Genomic DNA, 22,591 nt, shown 5'->3' with positions numbered 1-22,591 from the left:
CCGCTCACTCCCGTCCCTCCCCGCTCGCCGCTCCCCTCCCCCCCGACCGCCGCTCACTCCCGTCCCTCCCGCTCGCCGCTCCCCTCCCCCCCGCCGCCGCTCCCCTCCCGTCCCTCCCCGCTCGCCGCTCCCCTCCCCCCCCGACCGCCGCTCCCCTCCCGTCCCTCCCCGCTCGCCGCTCCCCTCCCCCCCGACCGCCGCTCACTCCCGTCCTCCCCGCTCGCCGCTCCCCTCCCCCCCGACCGCCGCTCCCCTCCCGTCCCTCCCCGCTCGCCGCTCCCCTCCCCCCCCGACCCCGGCGCTCACTCCCGTCCCTCCCGCTCGCCGCTCCCCTCCCCGCTCGCCGCTCCCCTCCCCGCCTCGCGCTCCCTCCCCACCAACCGCCGCTCCCCTCCCGTCCCTCCCCGCTCGCCGCTCCCCCTCCAACCGCCGCTCACTCCGTCCCTCCCCGCTCCCCTCCCCCCCAACCGCCGCTCACCTCCCCCCCAACGCCGCTCACTCCCGTCCCTCCCCGCAACCGCCACTCCCCTCCACCGCCACTCCCCTCCCCACCAACCGCCAGTCCCGTCCCTCCCCGCTTGCCGCTCCCCCACAACCCTCAGTCACCACTTCCGTCCCTCCCCGCTCCCCTCCCCCCCCAAACGCCGCTCACTCCTTCCCTCCCCGCTCGCCGCCTCCCTCACAACCCCCCAGTCGCCACTCCACCACCGCTCACTCCCCGCCACTCCCCCACAACCCCCCAGTCGCCACTCCTGTTTTTCCCCACTCGCCACTCCCCCACAACCCCCCCGCAGTCGCCACTCCTGTCCCTCCCGCTCGCCACTCCCCCACAAACTTCCCAGTCGCCACTTCCCACCACCGCTCACTCCCCTACTACCAGGCCCCGCCCCTCCTCCCACCCACATCCAGGTCCCGCATCTTCTGCTCCCCCTCCTGCTAGACCCCGCCCCTACCGGCAGGCCACGCCCCATTCATCCTTTACTACCAGGCCACTCCCCACCCACGCCCACTGCCAGGTCGTGTCCACCTACCACCAGGCCCGCCCCCTTCACGCCTCCCCACTGCCTGGCCCAGCCCCCTCCCCGCCTACACTGCCGGGCCCCTGCCATCGTCCCCTCCCGCCTGTCATGACACGCCCCCTCCCGTCAGGCCCCGGCCCCTCCCCTCCAACTGCTCCCCCGCCCACGCCACAGTCCCCGCCCCCTCTGAACTGTAAAATAAAGTCCCCTCCCGACAAGTTATTCCCTGACTTTTCCCTTCTTCTCCACCAACCAACCAATCAGCTCCAGGCAATGGGCTTCAGGCCCCATGTCCAGCCAGTCTCTTTGTGCTTGGACTCTGGCCTCTAAAAGGGGTTCGTTGCTGAAGTACAGAACACCCGTATTTCTTCCAACGGCGCTTGGAGCCGTTTACCTGCCATGGAACCAGTCCTTGCAGACATCGCACTCGATCATGAAGCGCCCAGCATCGTACGGCTGCCGACATTGGCAATACACCGGCACCGCCGCCATCTTGTAAACTTTAGGCCACACACTGGACCCAGAACAAAAACGCAGCGGTACCGCCTACCGCCGCCGGAAATGGGCGGGATTCACATGACTGTCACCAGCGCCGTCCAATCATTAGCAAGATCCGTATCTTCCGCACTCGGATTTACGGCTACTGTAACCATCGGCAGAAGGGATTGCGAATTAGATCTGACTTCTCTTCTATTACGGATCCTTCACTCGGCTCGTGCTGTGTTACAGCGTATCAGCAAATCGTGTGCCGGTGCTTAGACCGCATCCCGCCCACTCCGCATCCAATCACAAATCAGCTCCCACCCGACGGGATATTTTCAGCGCTGATTGGTCTCTGCTGGATGGGCCCCGCCCCTTCGTGGGCAGTCTATTTGGTGATTTGCTCTGTAGAAGGCGCATTAGCCAATCGCAATGTAGAGGCGGGAATAACAAAAGCACGTGCTGCTCTGTGACATCATAGAAATGACATAGAAGGGTCCACTAAAGATTGCGGAACACAAACGCAAGTTGCTGGAAAAGCTTAGCAGATCTGGCAGCATCTGTGGAGGGAAATCAGAGTTAACATTTCGTGTCCAGTGACCTACCTCAGTACCGGATTCACAATGTTAACTCTATTTCTTTTTCTTTACAGATACTGCCAGACCTGCTGAGCTCTTCCAGCAACTGAGATAATAGGAGGGTCTGGGCCCGAAACGTCAGCTTTCCTGCTCCTAAGATACTGCTTGGCCTGCTGTGTTCATCAAGCTCCACACTTTGTTATGTCACATAATAATACCATCTTTATTTATAAGCCTTACCAACGGAATAAACAGTTATTATTATTAGTTATTATTGATCACTCTCTGTGCCTTCTTAGCAGTTGTAACATTGTATCCTGCGCTCTCCTACTAACATGATGCATTTGTACAGTATGGTCTGCCTGTAAAGCACTTAAGACAACACTTTTCACTGTAGAGATAGTAGAAACTGCTGGTGCCAGAGTCTGGGACAAAAAGGTGTGCAGCTGGATGAACACAGCAGGCCAGGCAGCATCTGAGGAGCTGAAAAGCTTCTGGAGGAAGAACGGTAACTTCTTCAAGGTAGGCATTCTTAGAAGAGGCTTCACAGTGGGGTTAAAACTCACTCAGAGATAATAGGAACTGCCGATGCTGGAGTCTAAGATAACAAGGCGTAGCACTGGATGAACACAGCAGGCCAGGCAGCATAAGAGGAGCAGGAAAGCGGTACACGTGACAGTAATAATTCAAATCAAATCAAAAAAGATTTATGTAGAGGTTTTATCAGCACAGAAAAAGAGGCCTTTCACTCCACAGTGGCTGTGCTGGTCACAGTCATTCATCTCCTCCAATCCAATTTTCCAGGACATGGCATGTAGCCTTGCATAATATAGGAACAAAGCATGATGAGTGGGCCATTCGGCCCATCGAGCTTGTTCCACCATTCTATGACATTATGTCTGTTCTGTGGCCTAACGCCATATACTTACCTTTGACAACAGCTTCTACATGTCTCCCAAACAACCTTGGCCCTAATTCTCAGATTATGCCCCCTACTGCGAGAATCTGCAATCATTCGAAAGAGTTTATCTTTCTCAATAAGCACGTGTGGAGCTTGATGAACACAGCAGGCCAAGCAGCATCTTAGGAGCACAACTATTCACTGTATAATTTCTACCCGTACTTGACCTTCCAAAGTGCATCACCTCACATTTGTCCAGATTAAACTCCATCCGCCATTTTTCTGCCTGTGCTACCAACTGATTTATATCCTGCTGTACCTTCTCAGAAACCTCCTGACTATCTGAAACTCCACCAATCTATATGTCATCCTCAAACTTCCAAATTAGACTGCCATGTTTTTCTCCAAATCACTTAGCGGTGTGGTGGCTCAGTAGTTAGCACTGCTGCCTCACAGTGCCAGGAATTCAGGTTCAATTCCACCCTCAGGCAACTGGCTGTGTGGAGTTTGCACGTTCTCCCTGTGTCTGTATGGGTTTTCTCCGGGTGCTCCAGCGTCCTCCCATAGTCCAAAGATGTGTAAAGTGGGTGGATTGACCATGCTAAATTGCCTGCAGTGTCCAGGGATGTGTATTTTAGGTGGGTTATAGGGGGATGGGTCTTGGTGGGATGCTCCGAGTTTCGGTGTGGACTTGTTGGGCCAAAGGGCCTGTTTCCATACTGTAGGAAAAAAAAGAAAAAAAAATAAAAGCTGACATTTTGGGTCTAGGCCCGAAACGTCAGCTTTTGTGCTCCTAAGATGCTGCTTGGCCTGAGGTGTTCATCCAGCTCCACACTTCGTTATCTCAGATTCTCTGGCATCTGCAGTTCCCATTAACTCTTACCTTTCTCAACCCTGTCTTCTCCTGTTAATAGTTTGAACAATTCAATCAGATCGCCCCTTCACCTTCCAGAAAACAGCTTTAATTTGTATATTCAGTTTTAAATACTCAACCCCTGAAGTCTAGCTATCATTCTTGTAAACCTACAAACACTTACAGTCTGGAATATTTCTCCTACAAATCCCAACAACTGTTAACATTTCTCCTATAACCCCCAGCAGCCCGCAACATTCTTCCCACAAATCCCAGAAGCCCAGAACATTTCTCCCAAACCTCTCAGCAGTTAGAAACATTTTTTCCTACAAGCCCCAGCAGCCCCCGCTGCCCGGAAGCGGCAGCAGCAGGTGTGTTCAAGCAGGTGAAAGGGAAATTGTTTTCATGAAGCCTTCAGCTCGCTGCTTCTCCGGAACAAACAGGCGAATGGTGGAAAGTAAGTGTCTGCAGTGATGTGGTCACCGTCCCCTGAGCTGGAGACTTGCAAGGATCTGCATCCTTTGAATTGGGGGCTTCTGTCCCAGGTGTTCCGATGAGGACCTGTGGGTGCTTGTGTCCTGCTTGCGGGAAAGCGCAGACTTGTTGCTCCCGGAGCCGGTCTCTCTCTCTGCTGCTAAAATCTGTGGTCATTGTGGAAAGATCGAGGTCGTTTTCAATTTGTAGTGAGGTGACGAGGACTAGAGAGGAGCATTGCTATGAATGAGCATTTAACAGGGTTGGAGAGCAGAGGAAATCCTTCTGGTGGGATCAAGGTTTGCTCTTGTTCAAATTTAAAACTATTTCGAAATGAAAGAACCATACAAACATCTGGGAAGCAAACGGAAACTTTGGAACATGATTCAGAGTTCTGCAGAGGATGTTTGTTGAGAACATGAACGAAGAAGCAAGTAGAGAAGGCAATCATTGCACATTCCCATTAGGTCCCCAAAACCAAATATGGACAGCAGCTGTCATTGAGGGAGATACTGATTTAAATTTGATTTACATTCATTATCATTACAGAGCAAAAACTGAGAGATTCATTGTCTCAAACCTCACAAAGCCTGTTCTGCAAACCTCTAGTGAGAGAGCACGTGACTGTTTGTCCAGGACTGTGAGGGTGATTGGACAGAGCACAGTGCTCAGCAGATAGCAGGTATAAAGAAACAGTCAGACACTAGATATCCAAGAAGAATAGAGTAGATAGTGGGTACCCACTGGCTGGCTGTGGGGACAAGTATCTGCTTCCTGCTATTTATTTCTGATTCTTGTTGTCAAGCACCCATCCTGATCCAGCTTATCCAATGCACAGGATGCCAGGCTGGCATGTTCAATGACAGATCTGAGGTAATGCAAACACTATGTGTTGTCTGGGTCCAGTAGTCACCACTCCCTTTGCCAAACACACCTACACCATTCAACTCTCCATTAGGTACAGTCATACAGAAATCAGTTTACCTATGGCACACATCACTCCAAAGCAACTAGAAATATGATCACTCTGAGCACATCCCCTCCATAAGGAGTTGTTTTTTTAATCAACAAGTCACATTGAAAAAAATGGTGCTAATAGAGATGGTGTTATGCAGAAGGGAGATATTGCAACCAAACCCAAAGACAGGTTGAGCTTTTACAGGCAGGAAGGGTTACACCTGAACAGGAGCAGGATCTTATCAGGTGGTTTTCTTGTGTTACTGGGGAGTGTTTGCATTAACCCAGAAGAGTACCCATGATTTACCAATGCTGAGAAAAAACAAGCTGCACTAAGAAATATTACAAAAGATGAAGAAATAGTAGGATCATTATTTTTATTCATTCATAGGATATGGGTGTCACTTTGCGGGCCGGTATTTTTTGCCCGTCCCAAGTTGCCCTCAAGAAGGTGGTGGTGAGCTGCCTCCTTGAACTGTAGATACACCCACAATGCTGTTACGGAGAGAATTCCAGGATTTTGACCCAGTGACACTGAAAGAAGGGTGATATATTTCCAAGTCAGCAAATAGGTTATTGCTAAGTAAATGCTGTGTGATAGCACTGTTGACGACACCTTCCTTCACTTTGTTGATGATTTAAAGTAAACTGATGGGTCCTTAATTGACTGGGTTGGATTGATCTAGGTATGGTCAGAGTAAGAGTGAATGTAACATGGTGTAAGTTGGGTTTAATCTGCACACCCACAAATCCAGGGAATGCAGTACATTGGGTTGACAAGCTGCAGATGTAAATGGACGTGGGCAATGTGACTTTGTTCAATTACTGTGATTGAGCTCAGAAAAGGACAGGATTTGTTCCAGAAAAATCTGAAATGAAAGAAAGACAGAAGGCTGGCAAGAGAAATTAAGGTGAGCAAAACAGGACTTGAGGGAAGATGTCTTTGAGGCGGTCAAGAAGAGGTTTGGTTAGAATAAAAAAAAAGACGTTTGTGGGTCCATTATAAAAACCAAAAAAACTGGATGCTGTAAATCAGGAACAAAAACAAAGTTGCTGGAAAACCTCAGCAGGTTTGGCAGCATCTGTGAAGGAAAAAAAGAGTTAACGTTTCGTGTCCGGTGGCCCTTCCTCAGAACTGTTGGTGGCTGGGAAATCGTCAGTTTAGGCAGGAAAAAGGGCGTGGGGATGGGGTAGGAAGTAAACGATAGGGTAGAGCCCAAAGAGAGAGAAGAGCAATTGGACAGACAGAGAGTTGGTAACAATCAGACTGGGAGGGTGAATAATTGTTAATGGGGACTATTAGTGACAATTAACGGGTTGTGTGAAATGGCTGGCTATAATGGTAACAAGGCCTGGGTGTGTGAGGTTCAGAGTTGGGACATGGGAGAGTTTAGGCCCTAAAAATTATTGAACTCAATATTGAGCCCAGAGGGCTGCAGAGGCCCCAAGAGGAAAATGAGGTGTTGTCCTTCAAGCCTCCAAAGTGTCTACCTTCTTCTTCAACCAAGGCAGTGAGTTCTACCAAGACCACCAGAACTGCTTCACAGTTGAGTGTGAGCAATGTTTCCCTTAAGTATCACTACCTCTGATTGTAAATGCTCATACATGTAAAAGTTGAAACTTGTAAATTGTGCAATTTGTCCGTTAGTTATTCCATTGATGTAATTTAGCAAAGGAAAACATCTATTGATAGAATGCTAATGAATGCTGGGTAGTGCTGATAGGTGGGGCTACAACAGGCTTTCCTAGGCTTTTCTTACAGATGCTATAGACTACTAACCAGAGCAAGGCAGCAAGAAACCTAATCTTCAGGATCATGGAACTGGCTGTTGATCTTGAATGTCCAGTTAAAGCCATTTGGACGAATTACAAAGGGACGCAAAAACTGTACAGTAATGCTAAAGGGGATTGCCTGCCTGGAATAGTGTTGAGATGACAGAGGGATAAGCGTTAATGAAGCACATTCAGGAAAATGTTCTGGTTCAAATTGTTACTGGCCCAACAAGCAAGGAGCCAAGACTGGATATGGTTCTGGGGAATGAGATGGGTTTAAGTGAATGAAGCATAATTTGGGCAATATTCAAGTTAACTGCAATCAAGGAATGTTGGGTGATAGAAATGGACTGTTGGGCTGCATTTAAAGAAGATTTTGTTCAAATGTATTTGAGGTACATTCCCAAGAGGAGGAATGGAAAGCAAATGAAGGGAGAACTCCGGGATGATGGAATAGATCGTGAGATGGAGCATGAAAAGGGGTGCATATAGTTGATGTCAGGTCGATAAGTGAGAATCAGGCTGAATATGGAAATGAAAAATAAGAGAAATAAGGGAATGGTATGCAAAGAGTATGTTGGACAGCCAACAAAAAAGAATCCAAAATCTCATATCATTCTGAATTAGAATATATTCTCGTTCCTTCATTATTGCTGGGTCATATTCCTGGTACTCTCTCAGTAACAGCACTCTCTCAATCTGCAGCAGATCAAGGAAGCAGCTCAGCACTACTTTTCATGGCTGACCCCCAAAGACTGTGACGCTTTTCCCTTATTACCTTCACTTAACATAATTTTAAATCTGAGATAGATAAATTTAACGATTGATCTAGCATCTACTGCCATATGTGGAACAGACTTCCAAACATCTACTACTCTTTGTGTGTAGAAGTGCTTCCTAACATCTCTCCAACTGGCTTGGCCGTTATCTTTAGACAATGCCCCCTAGTTCTAGAATCCACAGCAGGTGGAAATAGTTCATCTACCCTGGCTTTTCCTGTTAATATCTTGAAATCTTCAACCAGATCACCCCTTCAACTTCTAAGTTCTAGAGAATACAAGCCAAATTTGTATCATCTCTCCTCATAACATAACTCTTGAAGTCCAGGTAACATTCTTGTAAAGTTATGTCACACTCCCTATTATTCCTAAGGTGTGGTGCCCAAATCTGCTCACCTTCCTCCAAGTGGGGTCTAACCAGAGTTTTGTATAACTGCAGCATAACTTCTGTGTCCTTATATTCAGTCCTTTAGATATAAGGACCGGCATTGGGGCAGCATATTGGCTCAGCGGTTAGCACTGCTGCCTCATAGCACGAGGAACCCAGGTTCAATTCCACCCTTGGGTTATTGTCTGTGCAGAGTTTATGTGGGTTTCCTCCCACAGTCCAAAGATGTGCAGATTAGGTGGATTGGCCATACTAAATTGCCAGTAGTATCCAGGGGTGTGTTAATTACGTGGATGAGACAAGGGAAATGCTGGGTTACAGGCAAAGGGTCGGGAATGGGTCGTGGTGGGATGCTATTTGGAGGTGCAGAGTGGACCTTGTGGGCCAAATGGCCTGTTTCCATGCTGTAGGAATTCTATGATGATAACTTCTATTATTCTGTTGGCTTTCTTGATTATTTTCTGTACTTGCTTGTGACATTAAAGATTTGTGCAATGGAAACCACCCCAAGACTTTTTGGAAATCCATTGTATTTAACTTCAAACCATCTAGAAGGGACCCTGATCTATCCTTTCGCAGTCCAATATGGAATACCTCATATTTACATTGTACTTCACCTGCAACAGTTTTGCCCATTCACCTCGTCTATCAGTGTCTCTTTGTAATTCTAAGCTATCATCTACGCTGCCTACAATTCTGCCTAACTTGGTGTTGTCGGCAATTTTGGATATGTAATTTTCTATGACATTATCCAAGTTGTTCATTAATAATGTGAATAATTGAGGCCCTAACACAGATCCTTGTGGGACATCACTGGTCACATCCTGCCAATTTGAATACCTACTCATTATCCCTACTTCCTGCCACCTGCAACTCAACCAATCTCCCAGCCAGAGATAGTAGGAACTGCAGATGCTGGAGAATCTGAGATAACAAGGTGTAGAGTTGGATGAACACAGCAGGCGAAGCAGCATCAGAGGAGCAGGAAGGCTGATGTTTCAGGCCTAGACCCTTCTTCAGAAATGGGGTGGCTATTTCTACCCCCATTTGTGAAGAAGGTTCTAGGCCCAAAACGTCAGCCTTCCTGCTCCTCTGATGCTGCTTGGCCTGCTGTGTTCATCCAGCTCTACACCTTGTTATCTCACAATCTCCTAGCCATGTTGGCATTTTGTCCTCTGTTCTGTGGGTGTCTACCTTATTAAACATTTTCTTATGTGGGACTTTATCAAATGCCTTTTGAGAGTCCATATCTGTAGACATGGACTACAAACAATATTCATAGAGAGTACCCTGTCCGCTGACTCTGTGACCTTTTCAAAAAAAAATCAATGAGGTTTGTCACGAATCTGGGCTGGCTCTCCCTGATTAACTGAACATTTTCAAAGTGTTTTAGTTACCCGATCCTTGATTATAGGCTCCAACAATTACCCCACTACAGATATTATGCTAACTGGTCTATAATTCCTTGATTTGTCTTTTTTGTCCTTCTATTGGAGAGTACAAACACAACAGGCTGAATGGTCTGCTATGATGTAAACATTGTGTGATTCCACAATGAATATATTTTTAACAATATCTTGATATTAGTTTGGATGTGAGTTGATTACATTGTGTGAGATTTATATTCTATATTGTTTAACTCCAGTATGAACACAGCAGTGACTGCTGCAGATGATGCCTTTGACTTCCTGTTCAAGATTGTACTGATTGGAGATTCCAATATTGGCAAAACGTGTGTGGTTCACCGTTTCAAAACAGGACTATTCATTGAGAAACAACAGAATACCATTGGAGTCGACTTCATCGTAAAAACATTGGATATTGAGGGCAAGAGAGTAAAGGTGACAACACCCACTGGAATACGCCTTCCTTCACTGCTCCTGTGTCCTGCTCACCCTCGTCCCCTCCCTGCCCCCTCACACTTCTGTCCCCATACATGTTTCTCCTTACTCCTCTCTCACACCCATTTCCACCCCCAGCCACCCTCTCAATCCCTTTCCCTTATACCTTGCACAAACTCCCGTCTCTCTTGCATCTCTCTCTCTCTTCCACACATTTAACCATGGTCCTGTCCCACTCCTGTCCTCCCCCACAGCTCCCTCTACCTCTTGTTCCCCCTGCTCCCCTGTCTCCCGTCCTGTTACCTCTGCCTCTCTCTGTCCCTCCCTCAAGTTCTCTCTTGCCCCTTTCTACCTCCTTTCCCCCTCTCAAAATTCAATGAGGTTTGTCATGAATCTGGGCTGGCTCTCCCTGATTAACTGAACGTCTTCAAAGTGTTTTAGTTACCTCATCCTTGGTTAAAGGCTTCAACAACTCCCCCTATCAGATATGAGGGTAAGTGGTCTGCAATTCCCTGCTTTTTCTCTTTGCCCGTCTCACCCACTCTTCCCTCTGACACTTTCATCCTGACCCTCTTTTCCTCCATCCCCTTTATACCTCCTCCCCATTCCTCTTGCCCCATTCTCACTACTGTTCTTGGACAGTCCTTCTCACTCCTCACCCATACCTATCTCTCAAACCTCTCTCTCTCTCTCTCTCTACCTCTCTCTCTACCTCTCCCTCTCTCTCTCTCTCTCTCTCTCTCTCTCCCTCGCTACCTCTCCCTCTCGCTATCTCTCTCTTCGCCCCCCCCCCCACTTTCTGCCTGCAACTCTTCCTTTCCTAAGCCCCATGTCCCCCTCTCTCACTTCCTTCTTCTTCCCATCCTTGCTGCACGTCTCAGTCCCCATATTCCTCTCTCTCTCCCCCTCCTATCCCCCACCCCTCTCTCCCTCCCAGACTCCAACCCTCTCTGCCTCCCTGCCCCATGGCTGTCTCATCCTCCCAGCCCCCATCCTGTCTTCCCTGCCTGTGTCGAACTCCCATACCTCCTGCCCACTTGCCCCCCCCTCACCCACCCTTCCCCACCCCAATCTCATTGCCTTCCCCTGACACTCTTTCCACCCCACTCGTCTCTCATTCTCATTTTCCCCCAGACCCTCATCTCATTCCCCTTCTCTCATCCTTCTCACTCCTGTTTCCTGCCCCTCCCCTGCCTCACTCACTCACTCGTGTCACACCTATCTATCTTCTCTTTCCTTTCCCCCTTTCTGTCCCCCTACACTCTCCAGTCTACACTGCCCTCATTCTGTCTCCAGTTACCTTGCATTCCTCTCTTCTTTCCATTCTCCTTTGCCCCTCTCTCACTCCTGCTCCCCAAATGTCCCTCTCTCCCTCCCTTTGATCCCCCTTCCCCCCCGAGTCTCTCTTCCCCCATTTCCCTTTGCCCCTGTCTCATTCCTAGCCCTGTCTCTCACCCCTATCGTTCTAACCTGCCTCCCATTTCTATTTTTCCTAGACCTCCATCTCATTCCCTTTCCCTTGTGCCCCGCTTCCTCCTTCCCCACTGTCCCATCTTCCTCTCTACCCCATTGCCCTGCCTTCCTCGTTTCCCCTCTGCCCCCTCTCCATCCTGTTCTCTCTACCCCTTTCTCACTCACATTTCTCCCCCACTTATCTCTCAACCTGCTTCCCCTATGCCCTTCCCCCTTCCTTCCCTCTACCTCATAGAAAAATAGAACATAGAACAGTACAGGCCCTTCGGCCCACAATGCTGTGCCGAACTTTTACCCTAAACCTAAGATCTATCTAACCTGCACCGCTACCTTATACTATCATCCATATGCCTACCTAATAGCTGCTTAAATGCCCCAAATGAGGCCAACTTCACTACCCTCTCCGGCAATTCATTCCACACCCCAACCACTCTCTGAGTAAAGAACCTACCTCTAACGTCTCCCCGATACCTACCTCCTTTCACTTTAAAATTATGCCCCCTCGTAAAAGTTACCTCCACCCTGGGAAAAAGTCTCTGACTGTCTACTCTATCTATACTCTTATCATTTTGTACACCTCTATCAAGTCACCTGTCATCTTTCGTCGTTCTAAAGAGAAAAACCCTAGCTCTCTCAACCTTTCCTCATAAGACCTTCCCGCCATTCCAGGCAACATCCTGGTAAATCTCCTCCACACCTTTTCTCATGCTTCCACATCTTTCCTGTAATGAGGTGACCAGAACTGGACACGCTACTCCAGACGTGGCCATCTCCAATCTCCACTTCGCCTTCCCTCATGCCTCTTTCTCTTCCTTCTTGACACTCTGTCTTTCTTGTCTCTCTTGCTGATCTCTCTGTCCTATTCACCCATCATCCTCTCACTTTTATTTCCCCACTGCTTCACTTTCCTTCCCTTGCGCCACTCCCTCACCCTGTTCCCCCACCCATGCCCGTCCTTTCCTCGTGCCTTTCTCTCCCTTCCATCGTATATATGTGTGTCTGTGTCTATCTGGGTGTGCGTGTATGCCTGGGGGTGCGTTTGTGTCTCTGTGTGTCTGTCTGTCTGTGTGAGAGTTGCTATGTGTGTGTGTGTGTGTGTGTGTGTGTGTGTGTGACTGTACATGAGTGTGTGTCTGATTGTATGCACACATATGTATGTGTGTGTGTGAGACTGAACATGAGAATGTCTTTGTCTATCTGTGTGTTGGTGGGATACGCAGTTCCTGGGGATAGTGAGACTTTATGCTGGTGCGTTTGTGCTGTGAAGGTGCAGGTATGGGACACAGCTGGACAGGAGCGATTTCGGACCATCACACAGAGTTACTACCGCAGTGCACATGGAGCCATGATTGCCTATGACATTACTAAGCAATCCTCCTTCAACTCGGTGCCACACTGGGTGAACGAGATCCAGAAATATGGTGCTGCAAACGTCGTCCAGATGTTAATTGGTAGGTCTCAACTGGTTGCTTTTGTCAGACCCTGAGAGAGATCAGGAAATCAAATTTGAAAACCCCAATGTAAGGCAATTAAACGTTCTTTCTGTTTGGTCTCCATTGATGCTGCCAGATCTGCTCAGTATTTCCAGTGTTTTACTTTGATTTGCAAATCTTTTGTCTGCAAATGCCCTCTTACCAGCTGAACTCACAAGCGACCTGTCAGTAAACAGGGACTGCTGATCAGCAAGGCGTATACCCAGAGGTTAATCACTGGTTAGTGATCATTGCTGGGCAGGAGTCACTGATTTGAAGCACAGGTCAATACCCTGCATTTCTCACTGATCCCACCCCTCCAATCCTGTGTATATCTGGGATTGATCTGTTAATGATGGACAGTAGTAGAGATACTGGGTCCAAAAGAGATGTATCCAATGCTGTTGAGGGAAATGCAAATGGATATTGCAGATGCTCTCATACAATAACGTGACCTCGTCATTCACTGATGACCTAGGCTGACTATTTATGTCTTACATATTACCCCTTTCCACTCCGTATTCATCTCTGTCTCACACCAATGATGTGGTTTCACCAATCTCCATGATCTCGTCCTCCACTTTCTCAGAGAGGGAGAAGACTTCTGTTCTTAATCTTTTGTTTGAACTCGGTGAAATAGTTCTATTTGAGACGCTCAAGAAGACTGGCTTTTGCTTTGAATGGTGTCATTGTTCTTCACTCAGCCTGATTTCAGGAACTCCTTCTGTTTCCTGCCCTTGTCAGGGCTCAACCCCCCGTTCTCTCCCCATCAATCCCTATTGATAAACATTATATTGGGGGCTGGTCATCTCTGCTGTGTCAATGCTCTTATCTAAAAGCTCTTGGCCAATAACTATGGAACAATTACTCATGATACAGGACGACCCTTATGCCTTCTTATCTGAGGGTTAGTTTACCGTTCCTACTAAGACTAATAATTGTTTACAAAAACGTCACATTCATAAAGGGTGCATTTTGCGCCAATTGAATCGCTGACATTTGTTCAATGTTACCTCTGTTTTATTTTATTTTCACATGCTAGAATTTCAGCACGTTCATAACTTTGATAGCCGTTGAAGTGACCAATAGGAAATTCCAGTCTTTAAAGGAATTCAATGGTATCACCATTGTTACATAGAACATTACAGCACAGTACGGGCCCTTCGGCCCTCGATGTTGTGCCGACCTGTCATACCGATCTGAAACCCATCTAACCTACACTATTCCATGTACGTCCATATGCTTATCCAATGATGACGTAAATGTACCTAAAGTTGGCAAATCTACTACTGTTGCAGGCAAAGCGTTCCATTCCCTTACTACTCTGAGTAAAGAAACTACCTCTGACATCTGTCGTATGTCTTTCACCCCTCAATTTAAAGCTATGCCCCCTCATGCTCACCGTCACCATCCTCAGAAAAAGGCTCTCCCTATCCACCCTATCTAATCCTCTGATTATTTTATATGTTTCAATTAAGCCACCTCTGAACCTTCCTCTCTCCAACAAAAACAGCCTGAAGTCCCTTACCATAATTGAAAAACTGAACTCAAACAGGGTAGGTCAGAGGTGGGGAATTCTGCAGTGAAAAACCCATCTCCTGACTCCCAAAGCCTGTCTACCATATGCAAGGTGAAGTCAGGACTGTAAATCCCCACTTGCCTGGATGAGTGTAGCTCCAACAACATTCAAGAAGCTTGACACCATCTAGGATAAAGCAGCCCACTTGATTAGCACCATATCCACACCTTCATCATTCACTCCCTATACCACTGATGTGCAGATCTGTAATCCCCACTATAGGAGGGAATGTAATAGCACTGGAGTGGGTGCAGAGGACATTTACCAGGATGTTTCCTGGGCTGGAGAGTTTCATTTATGAAGAGAGATTGGACAAACTGGAGTTGTTTTCCTTGGAGTGGAAGAGATTGGAAGGGAACATGATTGAGATGTATAAAATTATGAGGGGGATATATAGGGTAAACAGAACAAAACATTTTCCCTTTGATGGAGGGATCAATGACCGGGAGGTACAGATTTAAAGTAAAGACAGAAAGTTTAGAGGGTCAAGAGGAAAAAACTTTTTCAGCTATCCCACCCATCTTGTTGCCAACGCCCACCTACCAGCTGAGCTCACAAGTCACAAATGGTGGGAATCTGGAACTCAGTGCCTGTAAGAGTAGTAGAGGCAGAAACCCACATAGCATTGAAGAAGCATTAAGAGGAGATGATGGCTATGGGGTACTAACACTCGACTATTAATCCAGAGATTCAGGTAATGTTCTGGGGACCTGGGTTTGAATCCCATCATAGCAGATGATGGAATTTGAATTCAGTAAAAATCTACAAGTAAGAAGAAATCTAATAATGACCATGAAACTGTTGTTGATTGTCGGGAAAAGCCCATTTGGTTCACAAACATCATTCAGGGAAGAAAGCTTACATCCCTACCTAGTCTGGTGTACGTGTGATTCCAGACCCATAATGATGTGGTTGAAACATAGAAGACTGGAGCAGCAGTAAGTGATTCAAGACCTCAAGCCTGCTCCACATGATCATGGCTGATCATCAAGCTCAAAACCCCAATCCTGCCCTCCCCCACCCCCCCACCCCACAATATCCCTTAATCCCTTTAGCCGCAAGACATGTATCTACCTTCTTATTGAAAACACGCACTGTTACGGCCTGAACCAATTTCTGTGGCAGTGAATTCCACAACCTCATCATTCACTGGGAGAAGAAATTTCTCCTCATCTCAGCCCTAATAGATTTAACCCTATCTTTAAATTCCGCTGGAATCAGGAACATCCTTCCTGCATCTAAAGCATCTAGTCCTGCTGGAATTTTATATGTTTCCAGGAAATTATCCTCATTCTTCAAAACGCCAGTAAATCCAATCCTAAATGACTCAATCTCTTCTCATACATCAGTCCTGCCATCCCAGAAATCAATTTGGTAAACCTTGGCTGCACTCCCTCTATAGCAAGAACATCCTTCCTCAGATAAGGTGACCAAAACTGCACAGAGCATTCCAGGTGTAGCCTCACCAATGGCCTGTATAATCGCGGTACACCATCCTTGTTTTCCTCTACTCTAATCCACTTGCTATGAAGGCCAACATACAGTTTGTCTTCTTTACTGCTTGCTACTCCTGTGGGCTTACTTTCAATGACTCGTGCACGAGGATACCCAGGTCTTGTTGAACAATCCCCTCTCCAAATTTACAGCCAGTTAAAGAATAATCTGCATTCCTAATTTTGCTACCAAAGTGGATAAGGTCACATTTATCCATTGATCTACCATGCATTTGTCCACTCATTCAACCTGCTCAAAACATTCTGAAATACCTCTGCATCCTCCTCTCACAACTCACCCTCCCACCCAGCTTTGTGCTATCTGAAGATTTTGGGATATGACATTCAGTTCCCTCATATAAATCACTATTGTGAATGGCTGGGATCCTAGTACCAATCCCTTCTTCGGCAATCTCTTGGTCCTCCTTTGCTGACTTCTAAACTGTTCCTAATCCTCAGGGCTTTTTCTTGCCAATTTGTATGCCTCTTTTATGCATCTAATACTGTCTCTTGACTTCCTCTTAAGCCATGGTTTGGCCACTGGTCTCTTTATTTCTGTCTGGCACAAGACTACAAACAAGTTTTGTAGTTCACCCATTTGCTCTTTGAATGTTTGCCTTTGCCTATTTATTATCATTACTTTCAGTAACTTTTCCCAATCCATTCTCGCTAACTCATGCCTTATACCATCGTAGTTTCCTTTATTTGCATTCAGGAACCTCAGTTTCAGAATCAACTACCCCACTCTTAATGACCTGACTCAACTACCCTCTGTGCAGTCACAAATGGGAAATAAATGCTGGCCTAACCAGCAACCACCACAACCTGTGAATGAATTTTAAAAGAGATATGCTCTGGCAATGCCAGGTCAAACAAGGCTGTGGGTCAAGTATTCGAAAATGGGTTTAAAATAGGTTTTTGATCAGACTTGATAGTCCGAAGGGCCTCTCTCTGTACTATGTACGTCTAAGTCTCTAAGAGCAGCAGCTACATGTACTATCTACAAGATGTACTGCAGCAGCTCACCAAGGCTCATCCGACAGCACCTTCCAAACCCATGACCTCTGACACCTAGAAAGATAGGGGTAGATATATGAGAACACCACTACTTGCAGGCTTCCCTCACAAACTATCCAGACTTGAACTACATTGCCATTCCATCATTGTCACTGGGTCAATATCCTGGAACTCCCTTCCTGTTTTGCTAAAAGTATTGTGAGTCTACCTACATCCCAAGTGCTGCAGCAGTTCAAGAAAGTAGTTCACCACCACCTTCTCAAGGGCAACTAGAGATGTCCAATCAGCATTAGTGGGTGCATTTTCTGTGGCGATGTCTCTGTCGCAATAAATAACAGCAAAGCCCGCATAATAATGAAAAGAATTTTAAAAACACAGATATCCAACAACCTGTTTGATGTTCAGGTATGATTCAAATCCATGCATTAATTTTGTCACTGGTAGGACATCACTTTCTGAAGCCGCTTTGACTCAATTTCTTGTTTCACTTTCTTTAAAAGTGAGAGTGGAACCTTTCTTGGCAGTGAACTAGCCCAACTGTTTTGGCATTTGGTCTCATTGCAATGAACAGCTGTTCCCAACTTCCCAGGGCTTCTGAATAGCTTTGGGAATTCTGACCAGAAAACTTTTGGATTGCCTTGGCTTTCTGTGAATTTTCTACATTTGTATTGACATCTCCCAGCCAACTGTCCCTTGTGTTTGAGTTGGACACATTCTGATCCATTGTACGACTGGAGGAAGTCTGATTTTTAGCTACTTTGCTGTGTCTGAAAGATCTCATATCCAATGTCTAACATGAAGTTTATTTTGTGCCATTTATCATAATTTGAGCATTTCAGTTGTATGAATATGAACTGTGAGCAAATTTGGGCCATTGGCCTTTCAAGCCCACTGAACCAATAAATAGGAATGCATCTTCTGAATTTCACATCCCTGTCTACCCCCTGAAAATCTTAGATTTTTGTTAAACAAAGGAACCAAACTATCTCAGCCTTGGAAATTTTCAATGGCCCTGTCTACAACCCCTTACAAAACATAGTTTCAACCATCTGAGAAATAACATTTCTTCAAAATCTGTGCAAAGAATTATGTTGACTCCAGTAGTGAGTTGGCCTCACATGGTGGTGAACTTGCATGTACACATGCCCTGTTCTCTATAAACAGAAAGAACATGTGTATGCACAGCAACTATTTCAACTCAACATAATTGGTTACAGCTGATTTATTTGGTGGTTCACTTTTAGGGCAATGTTCTGACCAATCAGAGTCAATCTACCCAGTTTAAAATTTAAAGAATGCCTGGCAGTTAACTGTACAATCAGCATTAACGGGTGCATTCTCTGAGGCAATGTTTCTACCAACCAGCACGCTCCTCTCATGCAGTATATGTTGGTTTTCCCCTTAAACTGGTATTCTTATGAGTTCTGAAGAAGGGTCACTAGACCCAAATATTAACTCTTGACTTCTCTTCACAGATATTGCTGGACTTTTTCTAACAACTTCTCTTTTTGTTTTTGATTTCCAGCACCTGCAGTTCTTTTGGGTTTTTTTTGTTCATGTGAATTGTCCTGATGACTGTAAAATGAAAAACTTTGACAACATACGTCTTTTTTATTCAGCAATACTCAATCACCAAACAATAATTTTATATATAAATGACTTGGATATTGGAATACAGTCTGTTGTAATGCAGAGTAATACATACTGGGGGTTGGGGAAAATTGTGAGCACGATTCAAATTGACTGCAACATGACATAAGCGGGCAGGCAGAATGGGCAGATAAGTGGTGAATGGAATTTAATGCAGAGAAATGTGACATGAAACATTTTATCAGAAAGGATATGGAAAGATGATAAAGACTAAATGGCACAGTTCCATAGAATGTGCAGGTGTAGAGAGACCTGGGTATTGATCTTTCAGACAGGGACAACATGATGAGACAGTCGTTAGCAAAGCAAATGGGATTTTGAACTTCATAAGTAGAGATATCATATATGAAGGAGGAGTGTTAGGCTTTTTTCTTTTGTCTATGGGTAGGGACACTACCACTGCACCACAAGAGGGCCCTTAGGAATCTGCTTTCTTTTTCTTCTTTTCTTTCCAAGAGGATTCCCTCTGTTCAATTTTTTTCTTTTTTACCCAAGAGGGCTTTTTCCTTCCCACCCACCCCCTCCAAACACACATACAGACACACAGCATCACTGCACCTGTGAGGGCTCAGCAGTAATGTTTATGTTTGCCCCAAATTGCATGTGATTATGTGTATATGTTTTGTAAAGTGACATGGTAAAAAGACACCAATGAATGCTGAGCCGTAAAAATGTCTGGTTTAGGTCTCAACGACAGCGTTGCATCCAGTTCGGGCCACTTCACTTTAGGGACGATATGTGGATCCTTGATGGGGTGCAGAGGACATTTACCAAAATGGTGCCAAGAATGAGGGGCTTTAGCTATAGGTTGAGATTGGAAATGCTGAGGTTGTTCTCCTTGGGACAGAAAAGCAGCTGGAGGAGCATTTTTACTGAGGTGAACAAGACTGTATTTCATTCGGATGAGGGGTAACAAAAAAGAATTTGACCTATCAGTCACATGGATGCGGGAATAGAGATTAAGATTTTAAACAAGAGAAGGGGCAGAGGAGGGGATATGAGGAAGATCCTTCCTACACAATCTTGGAAAACTGTCTATGAGGGCAGTGGAAGTGGAGACAATGATTGATTTCAAAAGAAATCTGGACAGTCATTCAGGGGAAATAAACCAGCAGTGCTGGGACTTGTTGTACTGGGCTATGGAGAGTCACAGAGATCAACAGCACGGAACACAGGCCCTTCAGCCCATTGAGTCTGTGCTGATCAAAAATAACTATGTTGTTATTTGAATCCCATTTCCCACCACTTGGCACATAACCTTGGCATCACAAGTGCACATCTAAATACTTCAACATTCTAGGGTTTTTGCCTCTACCACCCTTACAAGCACAAATTCCAGCTTCCCAACAGCCCCTATGTACCTCATGGCCCTCAAAACCTTCTGCTCTTATTTTAAATCTATGCCCCCAGTCATTGATCCTTCTATCAAAGGGAAAAGTTTCATTCTGTATGCCCAATGGCAGATGCAGTATAATTTGGATAAATGTGAGGTTATTCAGTTTGGAAGCAAAAACAAGAAGTCAGATTACTACCTGAGATAACAAGGTGTGGAGCTGGATGAACATAGCAGGCCAAGCAGCATCAGAGCAGCAGAAAAGATGACATTTCAGGTCTGGACCCTTCTTCAAAAAAATGATTACTACCTGAATGGCTGTAAATTGGGAGAGGGGTGTGTGAAGCGGGAACTGGGTGTCCTTGTGCACCAGGTGCTGAAAGTAAGCATGCAGATGCGGCAGGCAGTAAAGAAGACAAATGGTATGTTGGCCTTCATTGAGAGAGGTTTTGAGTACAGCAGCAGAGATGAACAGTTGCAGTTGGCCTTGGTGAGACCACACCTGGAATATTGTGTACAGCTATCTTGGTCTCCTTTTGAGGAAGGATGCTGTTGCTCTCGAGGAAGTGCAGCAAAGGTTTACCAGGCTGATGCCAGGGATGGCGGGTCTGAACTATGGGGAAAGATTGTCTAGGTTGGGATAGTTTTTGCTAGAGTTCAGACAAACAAAGTGGGGGGGGGCGCAGGGATCTCATAGAGACATATAAAATTCTGGACAGGATAGATGCAGGCAGGATGTTCCTGATGGTGGGTGTGTCCAGAACCAGGTGTCACACTATGAGGATTCACAGTAGACGATTTAGGACGCAGATGAGGAGACATTTCTTTACTCAAAATGTGGTGAGTCTGTGGAATTCATTACCACATTGAATGTATTAGGAGGCAACTAGATATAGCGCTTAGGGCGAATGGGATCAGAGGTTATGGGGAGAAAGCAGGATTAGGCAATTGAGTTGGGTGATCAGCCATGATCGTGAAGAATGACAGAGCAGGTTGAAAGGGCTGAATGGCCTCCTGCTCCTATTTTCAGTGTTTCTATCTACACCCCTCATAATTTTGCACAATCCCATTTTCTGAAGAAGGGTCTAGGCCTGAAACGTCAGCCTTCCTGCTCCTCTGATGCTGCTTGGCCTGCTGTGTTCATCCAGCTCCACACTTTGTTATCCCTGTCTGTCCAATGTCTTTTCATGACTGATACTCTCCAGCGCAGGCAATGTTCTGGTAAATCTACCTAGCAGGACAGCTGACCTGGGTTTGAGGTGTCCTGTGACAGAGGAAAAAGGACAAAACCATCTTCAGTGGTAGGAGTCAGTAACCAGAGGTCTCGGATCACAGTTAATTAGGGAAAGGGTCATCGGGAGATGAGATTTTTCAAGTAGTCAGTTATGTTGTAGACTGCATGGTCTGACAAAAAGTGCACTGGAACAGATCCAGCAGAAACCGTGGGAGGAGAGATAAATACATATTTGCTTTCTGTAGCTGTAGGGGAAAGGTAAGGGAGTGACATTATTCGAATCGGTACATGTAGACAATCTGAGTAACCTCATGTTAAACTGCTTCATTCAGCATATGCATTTCATCTGGGACTTAGCCTTTCCTTTCTACCCCCGATTAGGAAATAAAGCTGACCTGAAGGAAAGACGTGAAGTTCCCTTCGAGGAGGCCTGTAACGTGGCCGAGAAATTTGGGCTATTGGCTGTGCTGGAGACATCGGCCAAAGAAGCACAGAATGTCAATGAGGCCTTTCTGCTGATGACTCGTGAGCTGCTGGCAAGGAACGGGCTGCACTTGCCCAGTGAGAGCGCTCGGAGTACTTTGCATTTAGACTCCCGGCCACTCAACACCACTGTGCCCACTGAGAGAAGCTCCTGCTCCTGTTCCCCACGGTGAGCAGTGCAGGCAATTTCACCTGGGAGCCCAGGTGGATTCTGTAGGATTACAGTCTCTGGACTTATTGGATCCATCTGCTGGAGCACGCTGAAGCCAGCAACACTCGGCTGATGGTTGGGATTACAAATAAAACTTGAGCTACAGTAACACCAGAAGATTGCTCCTTTGATATTTGGTCAGCTATCTCTTCAAGACTATGCATCTGATTAAAACCTATGTCATTTCATGGCGCTTTACTGAAAAGCATCTGGAAAATTAGGTGCAAGTCTTAAGGGAGCAGCTCACATTCCCTCAAGACAACTAGCAAAATTAGTTCCACTAGACATGTATGTGACTCAGGAATCAGGGCGATGGGTGGGACATAACTTCAAATAAAGGCATGTTCCTAAATTGGAGGCTCTTGCTTGTTTCCTTCTTACATCCATGCTGCTGGAAATGCACAGCAAGTTTTGGTACAGCTCATCACACAGTGCAGCGCGCCCTCAGGACTGACCCTCCGACAGTGCGGCGCTCCCTCGGCACTGACCCTCCGACAGTGCGGCGCTCCCTCGGCACTGACCCTCCGACAGTGCGGCGCTCCCTCGGCACTGACCCTCCGACAGTGCGGCGCTCCCTCGGCACTGACCCTCCAATAGGGCGGC

The 22,591-nt window shown here is 46.4% G+C and overlaps 2 protein-coding genes across 2 annotated transcripts in view; one reads left to right on the top strand and one right to left on the bottom strand.

Moving 5' to 3' along the window:
- LOC125461083 (lysine-specific demethylase 7B-like) overlaps positions 1 to 1,765 on the bottom strand; it is an 85,444-nt gene extending 83,679 nt beyond the window's left edge. The window contains exon 1 of the mRNA XM_048549449.2: positions 1,414 to 1,765. Coding sequence (XP_048405406.1) covers positions 1,414 to 1,511 — 98 coding nt within the window. The 5' untranslated portion in view covers positions 1,512 to 1,765. The remainder of the gene's footprint in view (positions 1 to 1,413) is intronic.
- Positions 1,766 to 4,184: 2,419 nt separating this feature from the next.
- On the top strand, positions 4,185 to 22,321 carry LOC125460882 (ras-related protein Rab-19-like). Its single transcript, XM_048549050.2, has 4 exons — positions 4,185 to 4,288; positions 9,848 to 10,043; positions 12,784 to 12,967; positions 21,676 to 22,321. The coding sequence occupies exons 2-4, from the start codon at positions 9,849 to 9,851 to the stop codon at positions 21,948 to 21,950; spliced, it is 654 nt and encodes a 217-aa protein (XP_048405007.1). The 5' UTR covers positions 4,185 to 4,288; position 9,848; the 3' UTR covers positions 21,951 to 22,321.
- Positions 22,322 to 22,591: the final 270 nt, after the last annotated feature.

This window comes from Stegostoma tigrinum, chromosome 18 (assembly GCF_030684315.1).
Source record: "Stegostoma tigrinum isolate sSteTig4 chromosome 18, sSteTig4.hap1, whole genome shotgun sequence".
Classification (NCBI taxonomy): domain Eukaryota; kingdom Metazoa; phylum Chordata; class Chondrichthyes; order Orectolobiformes; family Stegostomatidae; genus Stegostoma; species Stegostoma tigrinum.
This window is presented reverse-complemented; position numbering and strand designations above follow the sequence as displayed.

Coding starts and splice junctions, on each gene's coding strand:
- LOC125460882 (XM_048549050.2), top strand. CDS start 9,849: ATGAACACAGCAGTGACTGCTGCAGATGATGCCTTTGACTTCCTGTTC. Junction 10,044..12,783: donor TTGAGGGCAAGAGAGTAAAG/GTGACAACACCC, acceptor TGTGCTGTGAAG/GTGCAGGTATGGGACACAGC. Junction 12,968..21,675: donor CGTCGTCCAGATGTTAATTG/GTAGGTCTCAAC, acceptor ACCCCCGATTAG/GAAATAAAGCTGACCTGAAG.